This window comes from Pteronotus mesoamericanus, unplaced genomic scaffold (genome assembly GCF_021234165.1).
Source record: "Pteronotus mesoamericanus isolate MK-2021 breed Mesoamerican mustached bat unplaced genomic scaffold, CSHL_Meso_final contig_42, whole genome shotgun sequence".
In the NCBI taxonomy this organism is placed as follows: Eukaryota; Metazoa; Chordata; class Mammalia; order Chiroptera; family Mormoopidae; genus Pteronotus; species Pteronotus mesoamericanus.
Genome location: NW_026555157.1, coordinates 6,977,249 through 6,991,893, shown reverse-complemented (window position 1 = coordinate 6,991,893; position 14,645 = coordinate 6,977,249). Strand labels below are relative to the sequence as shown.

The 14,645-nt window shown below is 38.2% G+C and overlaps 1 protein-coding gene across 1 annotated transcript in view; it reads left to right on the top strand.

The window, feature by feature from the left end:
- The window catches only part of BBX (BBX high mobility group box domain containing), a 259,101-nt gene that overhangs the window by 205,369 nt on the left and 39,087 nt on the right, over positions 1-14,645 (top strand). The window contains exon 12 of the mRNA XM_054577334.1: positions 597-677. Within this exon, the coding sequence (XP_054433309.1) occupies positions 597-677 (81 nt within the window). The remainder of the gene's footprint in view (positions 1-596; positions 678-14,645) is intronic.

Sequence of the window (14,645 nt, the reverse complement as noted above, 5' to 3'; positions counted from 1 at the left end):
ACATAGGTCCTGAATTGTACAACTTAGTCAGATTTGTGGTCTTGATTGTCAATCTTTGTGTGTACATTAGAACATATTTTTCAAAGCCAGAGCCAATGTTTCATATAACATTCTTAACTCCTCAGCTCCTGCCATACTGCCTAGGACGTTTATATTGGATTCTCAAAAAAGAAAATTTGACTTGATGTTCTTTCCTCAGAGCTCCCTAATATGTTCCTTAAGAAAAATTAACTAATTGCTTTGGTAAATACAAATGGACTCTAAATAGCTCTTCTATATTTGACCACTTGATGAGTGGTCATTTCTTTATATAGAAATGGAAATGCGTGTCTCCTTATAAGATTAGAGAATTAAATTTAAAGCCTAGAATATAAAAGGTAATAGTCTTGTCATTAAATAGCCACTGAAGTCATGCCTCTTTTTGTACTGGGGGGGGGGGTTATTTACTAAAATTGGTTTCAAAATTATAATCTCAAGCATGCCACATTTCACATTATTTGGTACTTGGGAGCAGTGCTGTTTTCATTGTATATGAATGAGAAGCAAGGATTCTGATATCACAATTAATATTTTCTTTGTGAATTATTTCCATGTAGATTTCTTCAAACACTTCGCATCTGGGTGGTGCCGAACCTGTAAAACGCTGCGGAAAGTCTGCACTCTTTCAACTAGCGGAGGCAAGTTTCTATGAATATACTCAGATAAGCTCTGCAGAGGCAGAAATCATAAAGAGCCAGTCATAACAATATTCCTTAAACTGTACCATCTTACCTTTGACCATAAAGTGTTTTGTATCTAATGTTCAACAATGAGAGGGTTAACCTTTAATTTAGAAGAGGGGAAAAACTTGTTTGCTACTGAAAGTCCTTAAGCATTGAAAAAGGTTACCCAGGGAAATTGCAAAATTTTTTTCACAGGTGGTATTTTAAAATAAGGTCAGTTTTGTCTCTCTCAGATTGGTTAAATAAGTCCAGCCTGAACCCAAAAGAATGGCCCAGGTCGTTTTCCTCTTCACTGATTTTCTTATAACATCTATAAATCCCTACAATGCACTACTTTTTTACCAGGTGGTTGATGTTTTAATTTTTGTTGCTTTTAGTGAAGAACTCAGTGACATGTTGGAAAGTCTGGGTTTATAACACCTATTAGTTGTGCATGTGATGGGACGTGCGTTTAAATTCCTTTGGCAAAGTAGAAAATGTGTTTTCATAAATCCCGTATGGGACAGAACCCTCACTTGGTCGGGATGGGACGGGGAAGAAGATGACAGAAGCAGTTTTTCAGGTGGGCAAGAGCAATGACTTTCTCTGCCAAGATATGGCTGCTCTCTGCCTTAAGGGAACATGTGAAAGAAATGTCTTTGTCTTTAGCACCAGGACACCATACTAACAGTTCTTTCTTTTAGGGAGAAAAACTAGGAGGTACAAAAATGGGTAACCAGAACTCTCTTATAATATCAATTTTTTCTTTTCTCTCATGTTTTATGGCCTTCCTTTCCATGAGTTCCTGTTGAGGGTTTTGGGGTTTTTTGGGTTTTTTTGGAGTTATATAGGTGTTTTAAATCTTTTGTATTTTTTTAACTTAATGGGATGACCTATTATTTTTCTAAATTTTATGGTAGCTTGTATCATCAAAATGTAGGAGTTTTAAATATTTTGATATTAAGTTTTTAAACTCTAACCAGATATAAATTAGAAATATAAAAACACAAAGGCCTGAAACAGTAAAGAACCCCTGCCCCTGCTGAAAAAAAAAACCCCAGAATTATCATCTAGAGGGAGGGCGCCTTGTAGTTCTTTCTCCCTCTAGGTGAGTGTTCTAGGACCCTACCTACCTGTATCAGAGTACGAGCTGGCGTTGTTGTGAGAGGCTGCATTGGCTTCAGTGAATTTTTTTTGAAGACTCTGTCAGTGCATTTGCCCATTTTATGTTGGATGATTTACGAGAGCATCTGCCCACACCAACGCTGAGTGTTGAACAGATTTTGACCAAAACATACATGACCTTTGTGCCCCATCCTCCCCATTCACCTGACCTCGCCCTGAGGAACTTTTTTTGTTTGTTTGTTTCCCTGGATGAGAAAAGTCTTCTAAGGGGAATGTTTTGCCAGTGTGGAAGAGGTGAAACAAAAAATGACAGAAGCACTAAAAGGCATCAAAATAGACGAGTTCAAAACTGTTTTGAGCAGTGGAAAATACATCTCTATAGACTGCATCACATGGAGAGTATTTTGAAGGTGACTGAAGTTTAAACATGTGAGAATAAATACACAATTTTTGTATACATAAATTTCTGGTGTTTTGGGTCTGCCCTTGTAAACAGTAGAACAAACTAACCCATTTTTGTCTGACAGTAAGCTGAGATGGTGTTTCTTGTGTAAGACAAATTAAGGCCCAAACAGAGTCTGCAAATGAGTAGAAAACTTAGAAAGACCACAGGGAATAGTTTTAAAAAGGACTGGGTAAATCAGTAGCAAATTACTACTTCAGGTAGAATTAAAATGGTAAAAATCTGGCAACAAATACGCTTTTGGAGTTAGAGTTATAAACAAGAACTTAGTACACAGAGGGACTATGAGGAATGAATTTTTCTAATATCTTTAAGACTATATAGATGGTCAAGACAATTTATTTGGAAGAAGTGATTATTTCTCTTGAATAATAGGAATGTGTAGCTCTCTCTTCATTTCTTGGTTGTGTATATATACACACATATACAAACAGATACATAGGTTTTTTATTTTTTCATTTAAGTACAGAAGAAAACAAAAATATTAATTTGAAAGATACATGCACCCCTATGTTCATTGTAGTACTATTTACAATAACCAGGATGTAGAGGCAACGTAGGTGTGTCCATCAGTAGTTGAATGGATACACTTTTTTTAATTAAGCACTAAATTGTAAAACAACCTAACTTTCGATATTAATATATCTCTATTAAACAGTCATTTATTTAAAAGCATGTACCCTTGAGGTACTTTGCTGTGGAGCAGGGGTGCTAGAGAAATGAATTTGTCTTCTTATTTTCTTTCTTTTGCATAAGTCATAAAAAAAGGATTTCCTATTAAATCAGAGCTCATTAAAAAGAACACTCTTCTAATTTGTAGGGATGCATCCCAAATACGAAACAGATGCTATGGTTTAACAGATGTTTGAATGCTGGTATCATAATTTAAAGGGGTAAAATGACTGCAATAAGCCTATTCCAATTAGAGCAAATCAGCTTATACTCAGACTTAGTTTCTTGTAACATCTGAGTAAAAAATATATGCTTTTGATGAAACAAGATTTCTAAAAAAAAAATTTACCAAGAAAATCTTCTCACATTATATCTACCACATGAATTATGATGCCATGATGCTAATAGATTGTGTTTTAGAATAACATCCTAAAGCCTTCCCAGTTTCTAATTAAACATAAATATGTGCACAATGGATTAATCAGCATCTCCGAATAATCACCAGTAGAAATAATCTGCCTCAATTTTTTTAATCTGATGTGTACTTGATGCTCATTTTTCTTGAACTAAATATTTATTAATTATGTTGGATGCCTCTTTAAATAAGTATAACAGGATTTTAAGAGGATTATTTCTGTTGGTCAGATTGTCTGAAATCTGAAGGAGCACCTCTAAATTTGTATAGTCCAAAGGGAAAGTCTTCAAGAAACCACCTTCAATCTGGGTCAGACCCTGCTCTTCAGATTTATGGCCTAATTCAGCTACTATCCCATATACTTAACTACTACAGAGGTTTCTCCTCTCATCCCCACTCTAACCTCCAAGTCATCAGTGAGTGTGGGAATATCATAGGCTATCCGGTCATTCAAAATATTTTGGCTTTTTTCTTTGTTCTGAGGAGGAAAGGAGAGGCAGCTCTAAGAGAATCTCTGTTAAAAATTGGCTGTGGTATCTGAAAAAAGCAAGAAATGTCTTAGACATAGATTTACTGCTGTCCCTTTCAGCTTTGTGAGCAGGCAAAGAAAGAACTGGAGGAAGTTGGAAGGGAGAGACTTGGAATGGCCTGCCGCACTCTGTTTTGGTGTTGTACAGATGTGTGAGTTTCTAGGGTCAAGTGGACAAATAGAAAGCAGTTCAGCTTGGTCAGACAAGAGGCCATCGGACGGTCTGGGGAGGGGTTGGCAGAGGGCTGGCTTTGGACGTAGCACAGACTCACACATCAGGAAGTATTCAGTAGAGACCACTTTCCTCAGGACACTGTGGTGAGCTCCCATAAACCGGAGTGATGTTCAGCTGGTTTGCGTCAGGACAGCTGTCCTGACACTAAAATACTTGGCAGTTAGTACAAAGACTGACCCAAATCCCCTGAGCATCCTTGTAGCAATGCTACCAGCATCTCTGATACTTCCAGCAACTAGAGGGCACACCAGGGGCCTGTAGAACCCTGTTCAGCCCTGAGACCATATCCCTTCTGACTGGTTTGTACCCCTGTCTGTTAAATACTTTGTATATCATCCCTTCACTTGGCATCCCCCGACAAGGTCGCTCCATCTGACGTAGAGTTAGTTAGCAGGAACAGACAAAAAAGGCATCACCATGGGCAGTTAATCCTACCTCTGCCATTTCTTCTCTCCTCTAAACCAGAGGCTGTAGGCTTTGAAGAAAGGGCCAGGAACCAGCCAGCCCAAGAATTCACCACTCACCCTTCCCTATGTCCATTCCTGTAGGCTGGCAGGGGAGGAGGAATGAACGAGACCTCTCAAAGATAGGGCTTGTTGCTTGCAAGAAATATCTTCTCTTCGGTGAGAAGCAAGAAATATTACAGGCCTATGTTTACTGCTGGGCCCTACTTCCATTCGGGCAGGCAGAAAGAAAATCAGAGAAGTTGACAGCAAACACAAAGAGACTTGGATAGGCCTTTGCTCTCAGTTTTGGCACTGTATGGGTCCCTCTCTATTTCCCTGGACCGTGGACACTGGAACTAAAGATACCCCAGGGAAGGCCCCTCTTTGAGCATTTGATAGTCATTTTAAACTGTGTTGATTGTTAATAGCTGAACGTGACCTGAAAATTCTGGGATCTGTTCCAGGTGTTTTTCAGGAAATACTCCAGCTAGGAAGGGAGATTTGGCATATTGCTGCTGAGGTCAGGGAATTGAAAAAAATATAATCCTTTATGTTTGAACCTCCATGAGGTTCATACTGTTCAGTTAATCAGTTTCTTAATTGGCACAGGTACTAGTATAATGTATTGTGTTTCCTTTCATTTTGAAATTAATTGGGTCAGGTCATGTAAAGATCAGCAAAGCAACAAAGCATCCCCCAGAGATCGTTGTATATTATAGTTGCTATAGTTGGAAGACATTCAGAGACATCATTACCTGTACATTTTAGCAAAGGGAATTTCTATGCTTGAAGGTCCCTGGTACCAAAATTGACTAGTATAATAAATGGAACAGTTTATTCATTTATTCTAAGGACCATCAATTATCGAGGGCCTACTCCATGCCAATAACAGTGAGGCTGCTGAAGCTTCCTGCACATGCATATGATGATGATGATGACGATGAGGATGAGGATGAGGATGATGATGATGATGATGTGACCTGTGTGCCACCTTCTAAGATCAGTGGTGCAGGAACATTTTACCTCTAGGTGCAGTTCCAGTGTTTTGGTGTGCTACTAGGGGCTGGAGCATAAGCCTAAAACTATCACTGTTTGTCTTCTAATTTTTCTGAAATAATTTTATGTGTTCTTTTATAAGTTTTAGATTTTAATTGCAAGTTTTACAATCTAACCTAAGATGGTAATAACTGACATTTATTATCTCCTGTGTACTAGATACTTACTTTATATGTACTCATTGAATCCTCACACCCATCCTCTGAGGGCAGGTGCTGTTATCGTTCCTTTTTTACCCATTAGGAAACAGAAGGGCAGAGAGGTTCTGTGCCTTGCCTAAGGTCACATGGGCAGGAAGTGTTCGGGCCTCAGTAGAAACCTAGGCAGTGTATCCCCCTGCCTGGGCTCTTCAGCACTGGGCTATTCTAGTACCTTGTTTTAGATGAATATAAAAGACTGCAGGTTGCTTGTTGTAGGAGTTTGCATGTTATAGAAGGCCCTGTGGAAGACAGCTTACTCCTACACATGTGTATACAGCTGATAAGATGACAGATTGTTCAAGACTGCTGTCAAAAATGGAGCTGGTATTTCCTTTTTAAAAAGTGTCTGTAATTTTCAGACTGCCAAGATACATCTTACACACTTAAATAAATGAGTATTTGTGAATTTGGAAGATACAGTGAGGGCTTTAGGAAATTATGGTGTATGACTCCTGTCCTCCAGGAACTTATTCTTCACTTGCAAAGAAGATTTAAAAAGTTAAGGGATAAATAGTGCAAATGGTTTCATCAGGGACCGTGCAATGAAAAGACAAAGTTCCATGTGAATGATGAGTGATACACAAAGTGAATGTGTAAAATCAGGGAAGGAAGAAATTAATATTAGCAGGAGTGTTCTGGAGACCCAGCACAGGGGAGGGAGCATGAAGAGGGTCTTGATGAAGGAGTTGTTGGGGAACAGAGTTTGAAACTGGCAGCCAGCTTGCAGAGTTGCTTCGTTTGGCCTATAATTAGTGGACCTTTATTATTGTTCACATTTGAATTAGTGGCTAATACTGTATTTTAAAACTATAGATTTCAAATAAATACAAATTTCTTACTTTCTCATGAAAATTTAGAGATCTTAAAATACTGCATTAACCTTCCTGCACAAGAACAGTTGATCAAAACTAGTAAGTGGTTGCCCCCTTGTGAGGTGTTTGCTGTACAAATGTGACCATCCTCTCTGTTCCCTTCTGAGGCCAAAAGTCATTGCCAGCATCCACTCTCACTTGTCCACCTCCCTCTTTTATACCTGATCACCCGTACACAGTAGGGATCATGACTTGTGCATAGTTCAATGGATTGATAAGGCTACAGCAAAGTATTAAAGGGAGACCAATGTGAGATGAGTAGATGACAAGTAGATCGGACTGGCAGGCATGGAGGAGATTTATGGAAGGTGAACGTGGAGTGTAGCTTCAAGTCAGAATCAGGAGGGTGGTTAGTGTGAAGCAAAGAAATTTCTACTTGAACATAATGAAGAGCCATTGAAGAATTGGGGCAAATGTACGCAGTGCTGAAAGCCCCACTTGCAGAGCCACTTGGCAGCTGTGTGTAGAATGGAGCAGAAAGCCTCTGTGGGCATCCAGGTGTGAGAAGACAGGAGACAGGGGGCTGGCCGTGGGAACAGGAGGCCGAAACACACCAGCGAAGTTACATGGGAGTCAGTTGGGTGATTGAGTTGATGGGATAGGCAAAGCAAAAGGGATGTCAGAGAGGTGACTTCACTTTGGAACCTGAGTGTGTGGGGAAAGAATGGCCTCCCAAAGTTCGACCCTGACTTTGGAGCTCTACTGAGGAAGCCTGGGTATTTGTGGACAAAGAGGAAGCCCAATAGTATGAAAGAGGAAACATGCTGAGGTGAGGAGGGATAACAGGAGAAATCCAGTACTAAAAATGTCAGCAAGAGAGAAGATTGCCAGCAAGGTAAATTGTTGGGTTTGGAGAGCAGAGATGCATGTTCCTCAGGCACAGAAGAAAGGTTAAAAATGGTCACGACAGCATTGCCGAAGTTGGCCTGTGGTACTTGCTGTCTGTGTTGTGTGTTGCTTCTTTATGAAATGAGTTATGTGCTAAGGTGAAGTTGAAGGAGGAGGATGCTGGATTTCTCCAGATGAACTCCTTGTATATAAAAAAGCAAGATTATAGATCTGGTGGGTCCAGGGGAACTAGAAATCTTAACCCTGTTTATTAAAAAACATGGAGACATTTTCAAAGGTCTCAACTCCTCCCTATTTCTTATTTTCTAACTTGCAAGAGCCAGTTATAACTGAAAACAAATAGAGATCTATTCTAGTATCCATAAAAATGAAATCTTATGGGAAATTATGGCTCACTTTAAGAAAACCTGAATTATGATACAATTACAGAAATTATATCCCATAATGAAAACAAGTAGGAAGTCTCACCCCTCCAATCACAGCGGTGTTCCCCACTGCCACCAATTATAGGTGGTATTAGACTGAGGTATAACTTCAGGGTTTTTTTGTGTCCTCATTTATTATGGATGTGCAGTACCCCTTCATTCTCTTGTAACCCCCAGAAGCCCAGAACTTAAAGTGTGTAACTCCCACCTCAGCTTCCCCTACACTGTTAGCACATAACTGAATTCTAATACTTATTTGAGAGGGCTTCTTATTTGAAAGTGGTATGTTTCTTTTCTTTTTGTGCAGAGCTGTGAGTCATTTTTAGGAAACTCCTAAAACTTTACATTTCATTCCCACACTGGACAAGCTTACTTTTTGAGGAACTGACATAGAGGAATGTACCTGATGACCTCCTTTAGTAGCTGGCCTTGCTAGAGCACAGGCCACCCCCACCCCATTTGGACTTTTCAGAGATGGTACCATTTCTGAAGAAAGTGGGTAAAGAGAAACATTCAAACCACCAGTTCACTTGGCCTAATTGTTTCAGCAAACCAAATAGTAAATTACTTCATGTGCCCTAATTTTAGTGTTGAGAGACACTTAGACCGCTATTCTATGACCAGCTATCTTTTATAATAAATAAAATTGAAATTTTTTTTAGTAGTGATGCTATTCTTTATTCTCTGAAACCATCAGCTAGTGTATTTTTATGCCCCCCCCCCCAAAAAAAAGGAAAAAAACCATTCTAGTTTTATTGAATCATGGGAGAAATGCACATCTTGGAAAAACACTGCTAAATACCATCCTTAGGTTATGTTTTCACTGCTTTGGCAGATAATAAGCCAGTAGAAAATGATTGTAAACATACCTTGGCTGCAAAACATTTGTTTAGTACTAAAAAAGCAGAGATTTTGAAACTTCCTGATTAGTGTCAGTGGGTCTGTTTTCACACTGCCTGGTTTTTAACCTAGCTGGTTCCTTTAGACAATAGACAGTGAAAGAAAAAGTATAATTAAGAATGAAATAATATGGTATGGTACCTTTTTATACCCATTTCTTTATACCAGTTAAAGGGTCTCTACTTCTGTGGTATTATCTAGTACACACAATTATTTTTCAATGGTCATTTCTCTTAAGCCTTTTAAAGCTGGACATATTAAGAAAAAAATTAATACCTTAACCTCTGAACAGAGGAATACATTTTAAAATGTCTTTGATTCAAAGAGATAAAAGCTTCATGTACACAGGTTTATTATGTCTTTAAAGCAAGTCCCAAGTAACAAACCCAGAACCTAAGGTGTGGTCTTACCTGAACTAAAAATGGCAGCCTCCTTGAACTCCAGAACATAAAAAAAATCATCCCTCCATTTTATTTCACCCCTTCAATATTCTGTTACATTTTTTTCTTTGCAATTGTTTTTAAAAGTATAATTTATATATATATATATCTCCATCCAACATGTACATCCTTAGACTGTTAGTTTTAACATCCTGGTTTTTGTTTTTCCTTTGGGAATGAGTTATATTTCTAGCATATCAGTGATGTGCCATTCTTATTATATAAACAGTGGGAAACCTTACTGTTTCAGAGTTAAAATTTTTAAAATACTGTCAGACGTAACCCCGACTGGCGTGGCTCAGTGGGTTGGACGTCATCCACAGATTGAAAGGTCACCGGTTGAGGCACACGCCTGGGTTGTGGGCCAGGTCCTGTCCTGGTTGCGGGTGTGCGAGGGGCAGCCTATCCATGTTTCTCTCTCACATCAATGTTTCCCTCCCTTTCTGTCTCCTTCCCTTCTCTCTAAAAATAAATATATAAATTTTTTTTTTTAATTTTAAGATATTGTCAGAGGTAAAAATAAAATATTGGTGATTAATTTTCACTGGTGTTCTTGTGAAGCATAGCCAAGGACAGTGTGATTGCTGGTCCAGGCCAACTGTAGCAGGGTCATAATTAGCATTGCTTTTGTGTAGACTTGTAAATTAACTCTTTCTTGGTATGAATCAGAATGCGTTTTAGGCCCATCAGTTATTTTGGAACTAATGAATCATCCGGTTTAACACAGTCATCTGTTGAATGCATTTTGTTTTGAAGGTAGGATACTTCTGGTGAGGAATACAGAGGCAGGCAGGATACATTTTGTACCCCATGAGTTATAGTTACAAAAAGCAGAGTAGTACCTGAGGGAATAGACCATAGATATCAAATATTTATGCCCAACATTTGATTTAAAACATTAACATTTTAACTTCTGTGAATACAGCCATGAGAATTCCATCCAGAAGGTGCCCTGCAGGTGATTTTACATTCCCACTTTAAAAGAAGGTGATTGTTCAATTTAAAATAATAATAGAACAAATTGTCATTTATTAGGATGTGTTTTGTTTCAGGGCCTGATTAACAACCAACCTTCTATTAAGGGCAACCTGACTAATTAATAACAGACATTAATTCTGTGCTACCACAATGCAGTTTTATTCACTTGAGTTCACATTTATGCTCTTTTGTATCCACTATGAGCTTACTTGTGCACATGTCCTTGCATATTTACATAATGTAGTGTGTATGCACTTTATTAAGTCCCACTGAAGTGATGATATATGCACCCAAAGTAGATGTAAATACATATGCTTGTTCCCAAAAGTGGAACTGAGCTTCATAAGAGTTGCTTCTCGAAAGGTAACTGATTTAAGATCTTCCTGAATCTAGATTTTGTTTTATGTGTCTTTTTCAACTGTAGAATCATTCAACACTACAATGAAAAATTAGAGTAAAGCAGTTAGTGTACTAGGGTCATGATATGCTATTAATGATACCAATATGAATATTACTACTAACGATGGCCAACATCCATTCCATATGGCATAAGGCTCCAGAGGGATGGTTGTCACAGTATATTCTTGTTCTGTACTAGGCACTAATTTAAGTACTATCACATGCAGCTCATTAGACCTCATAGTATTCCTAAGGCAAATACTATTAGCAATCTTGTTTTATAGATTGGGAAGCTGAAGCACATTAACAATCTTGTTTTATAGATTGGGAAACTGAGGCACAGAAAAATTTAGAGAAAATGAACTAGTCAGTCTACAGTCCTACACAATCTGGCTGTAGAATCCCTGCCTTCTGCGACAGCCTTTCAATATAGAATTTGCACACATGTAAGAGTAATGGCATTGCTTAAGAGTTATTACATCCATAATTCCCAGGTTCTGTTTATGTCATGTAGAAGTATAGACTGCTAATTCCTAGAGACTTTTGAAAACTAATTCTAAGAATATTATTTGGAACTCATAGAAAAGGAGATAAAAACTGGAAATTATCAAAGTCTTCCTGAAATAAGTCATTGTCAAATGTGCTAGGCCAGAGTTTGTTTGCTCTGCATGCTGGCTTTATATTCCAGGAGGTTGCAGACTGTCTTTCCTGGGTTCCTGTGTCCCCTGACTTCTAGCTTGGTTCAGCCAATGAAAGACACTAGTGGGGCATCAGGAAAAGGGAGGAAGAGAGAGGCCAGATGGTGCAAAGAAGGGATGAGGAGGGCTGGAGGTACAGCAAAGACAGCATCTCTTTCATGCATCCAGCTCTCCCCATATAGGCCTGCCACAGTGCCACCTTCTACAGGGGACCCAGCCCCTGGGCTTCAGTAGCAATTCTTGTACCTACTGTGGCTTTCTGCTGTAGCTAATCCCTGGGTTGCTTCACCACCTCCTGTTCGAGTGACTCGGTTCTTCATGACCTGTGTAACCAACTTATTACCTGCATTAAATTTCCTCAGCTAGGTATGCTTAAATTGTTTCTGTTTGCCTAGTTAGACCCTGACTAGTGCACGAACCATTTTCGTTTTCTGTTTGGTATGATTATAGAACAGGCTAAGAGAACGCTGTTGGCATATTATATCCAGATTTTAGCAAGACTTTGGACAGATAATCTTATGTCCTCGTGAACAAAATAGGGGGAATTTAGACTGGATTATGAATTCTTAGATTGTTAATTTATGTTCAAGTCAACCTGATGAAAGGACTCCAGAGGTTTACCACAAGGCTCTGCCCTTGGCCATGTCCTACTCAACATTATTACCAGAGATCTGGATGAAGACATAAAACAGCTTTTATCAAATGTGTCCATAACACAAAGATGATAGGTAATTTAATTCAGTTTGAAAGGATAAACTTTATAAGGAAAATGGAATATCTTGCATCTGGCACAAAAAATATAAAGATATAGAATGGGAGAGACTTAGCTTCCCAGCATATTATATGGATCAAGAAATCCAGGATTTTAATTGACCACAAGCCCTACGCAAGCCAAGTATGGCCTATGTTTGGGTGGGGGGGGGGGCGGATTTGTCTTTAGAAGATTAGTGTCCCTGTCAACTGACAAATAGTTCTTCTTCTCTTCAAGAATATTACAGGAAGGGTAGGAACTTAATCTAAGAAAGATACTGTTAAATTGAAGCATTACTGCTCCCCAAGTTGTGTTGGCACACATTTGTTCTCCTTTGCCTCCCAACAACCCAGTAGAGGATGTACTGTTACCCTATTTCTCAGCTTTTATTTCCTCATAGGGATTCAAGTCTAAGATAACATAGCTCACTGTGTTGCTTAAGCAAGCAAGGTCTGGTGCTTGTTCGTAAAGCCAGCTAATTTCAATAAAGCCCATTCTAACTTCAGGACACCATTCTGCATCTAGATAAGAGGGATCCAACTTTGAAAGGTGGGGAAGCTTTTCCATGTGATGAGCAGTTAAGGGAATTGGGAACATTATGCTGGAAGAAGAGACCTGTGGTGGGAACATAATGTCTATCTTCCAAGACTTGAAACTATAACATGAGAGAAAGAGTGGGTTAATTTTATGTGGCTCCAGGGAACAACTAGGAATTAGGAGATGATAGATTTTTGATCAATATTTTAAAATTTTCAAACAGAACTGCTCTCTCCAAGGTCATTGCTTTTGTGCAAAAAAAAAAGGATAACTAACTCTCAGGAATATAGTAGCAAAGTGAATTCCTTCATTGGGAAGAATGTTAAATTATATGTAACTTCTAGAGTGACATCCAGCCTTGTCTGATTTGTTTTAAGGTTTTGGTTATCAAGGCTTGTGGTTTGTAGTTTTTTATTAGAAGTTAATTTGTTTTATTTTTATAGTTTCACTGCCAGGAACATAATTGTTCTTCTTATAATTTAGGATTAACATACTCTATTTGTGAAAAAACTTTTAAGAGCCTGAGACAAGGAAGTAAAGCATGACTAGTGCTCAGTGTAATTAACTTCACAAGAAATATTATGCTATTTCCCGGAATATGTCCCCAGAGTGAATGTCTGCATTTGTTCCATTTCATTCCTCACTGTAGAATCCTATCAAGGATGATGAGGAGAATCATTTTGAAATATATTGAAGAAGAGAATAGAGTTTGCAAAGTATTATTAGGTTTGATAAGATGAATTTGTGCAAATGCAAACTGTTGGCAATATCACAATAAAAACCCGCATATTTATGGTAAAAGGTCCCTGAGATGATTTATTAAAGGCCATCAGCGTGATGGTGATTGAACAACCATAAAATTTACCTTGAGGATGTCTCTCATCTTCTTTCCAGAACGAGCATAGTCTTTTTCTCCACATTGGGATACTTATATTCATGAAGCGCTAGGATAATTAAGAAAGGAAAATTAAGATTAACTCAGAATTCATACAAAGAACAGCAGATCTCCCATGAGGGTAAAATATGCAGGGAAGATTAAATGTACTAGTGTTTGAGAAACAAGATAACATTTTGCTGTTACCTTACTTCAGGTTAAGTTTAATAAAGGGAAGTTGCTGAGGTCTAAAAGTTAACTTACTTGATTTTCTGAAAAGGCTTCATCGTGAACTCATAACATATCAGATCTTCCCTGTGAATGATTCAGAGGACTTGGTACTCTTGTCATACTCATTTTTTTTTTAATTGGTACTGTCTGCCCCCACCTCCACCCCTTCTCCAATTTCTTGGTAGACTCACTAATCATAACATCATTCTCAAGGAAGAATTTGAGAGACAAGTACTAAGGGGGAGGGGGAAGAAATGGAGTAAAAGAGCATCTGATCATTCAATTCAGTGTATTATTCATTTAAAAATTTGAATTTGAAAAATGAATTTTACAGATGTTAACGATCTGTGACAACTTGCCATTTGATAAAATGGCGGTTTTTCTTTGGATTTGGCAAATGGATCAGTTGCCTACTCATGGCTTGATTTGGGGGCTAAGCAAGCCCAATACTCTTTTTTTCCTCCAAGTTGCTTAGTGCAAAGTAGATAAAATGAGTTAATGTTTCAGAATTCCTGTGCTGTCCTTGGCCTAATCAACATGGTCTCTCCTTTAATGTCCTATATGTAAAATTTTGGTAGTTTAAAAAGTTAAGCAAATTGCTGCCAGATATTTTTTGGTATTCAGAATTTTTTAGATTTTAAGGAAAATGATAGTATAATGTGTGTATCTCACACTATCCAGTTAATTCCCCAATGCAGATTCTGACAGCAAAAGCATAAGAAGAGTCACATTAAATGAGATAAATTAAAACCGTAAGCAGTTTCACACTAATTCTGGTCAGAATTTGCAGCCCGGTAAATTTGGATGAGATAAGAGATTTCCACCAACTTACTTTAAAAAAAAAAATCA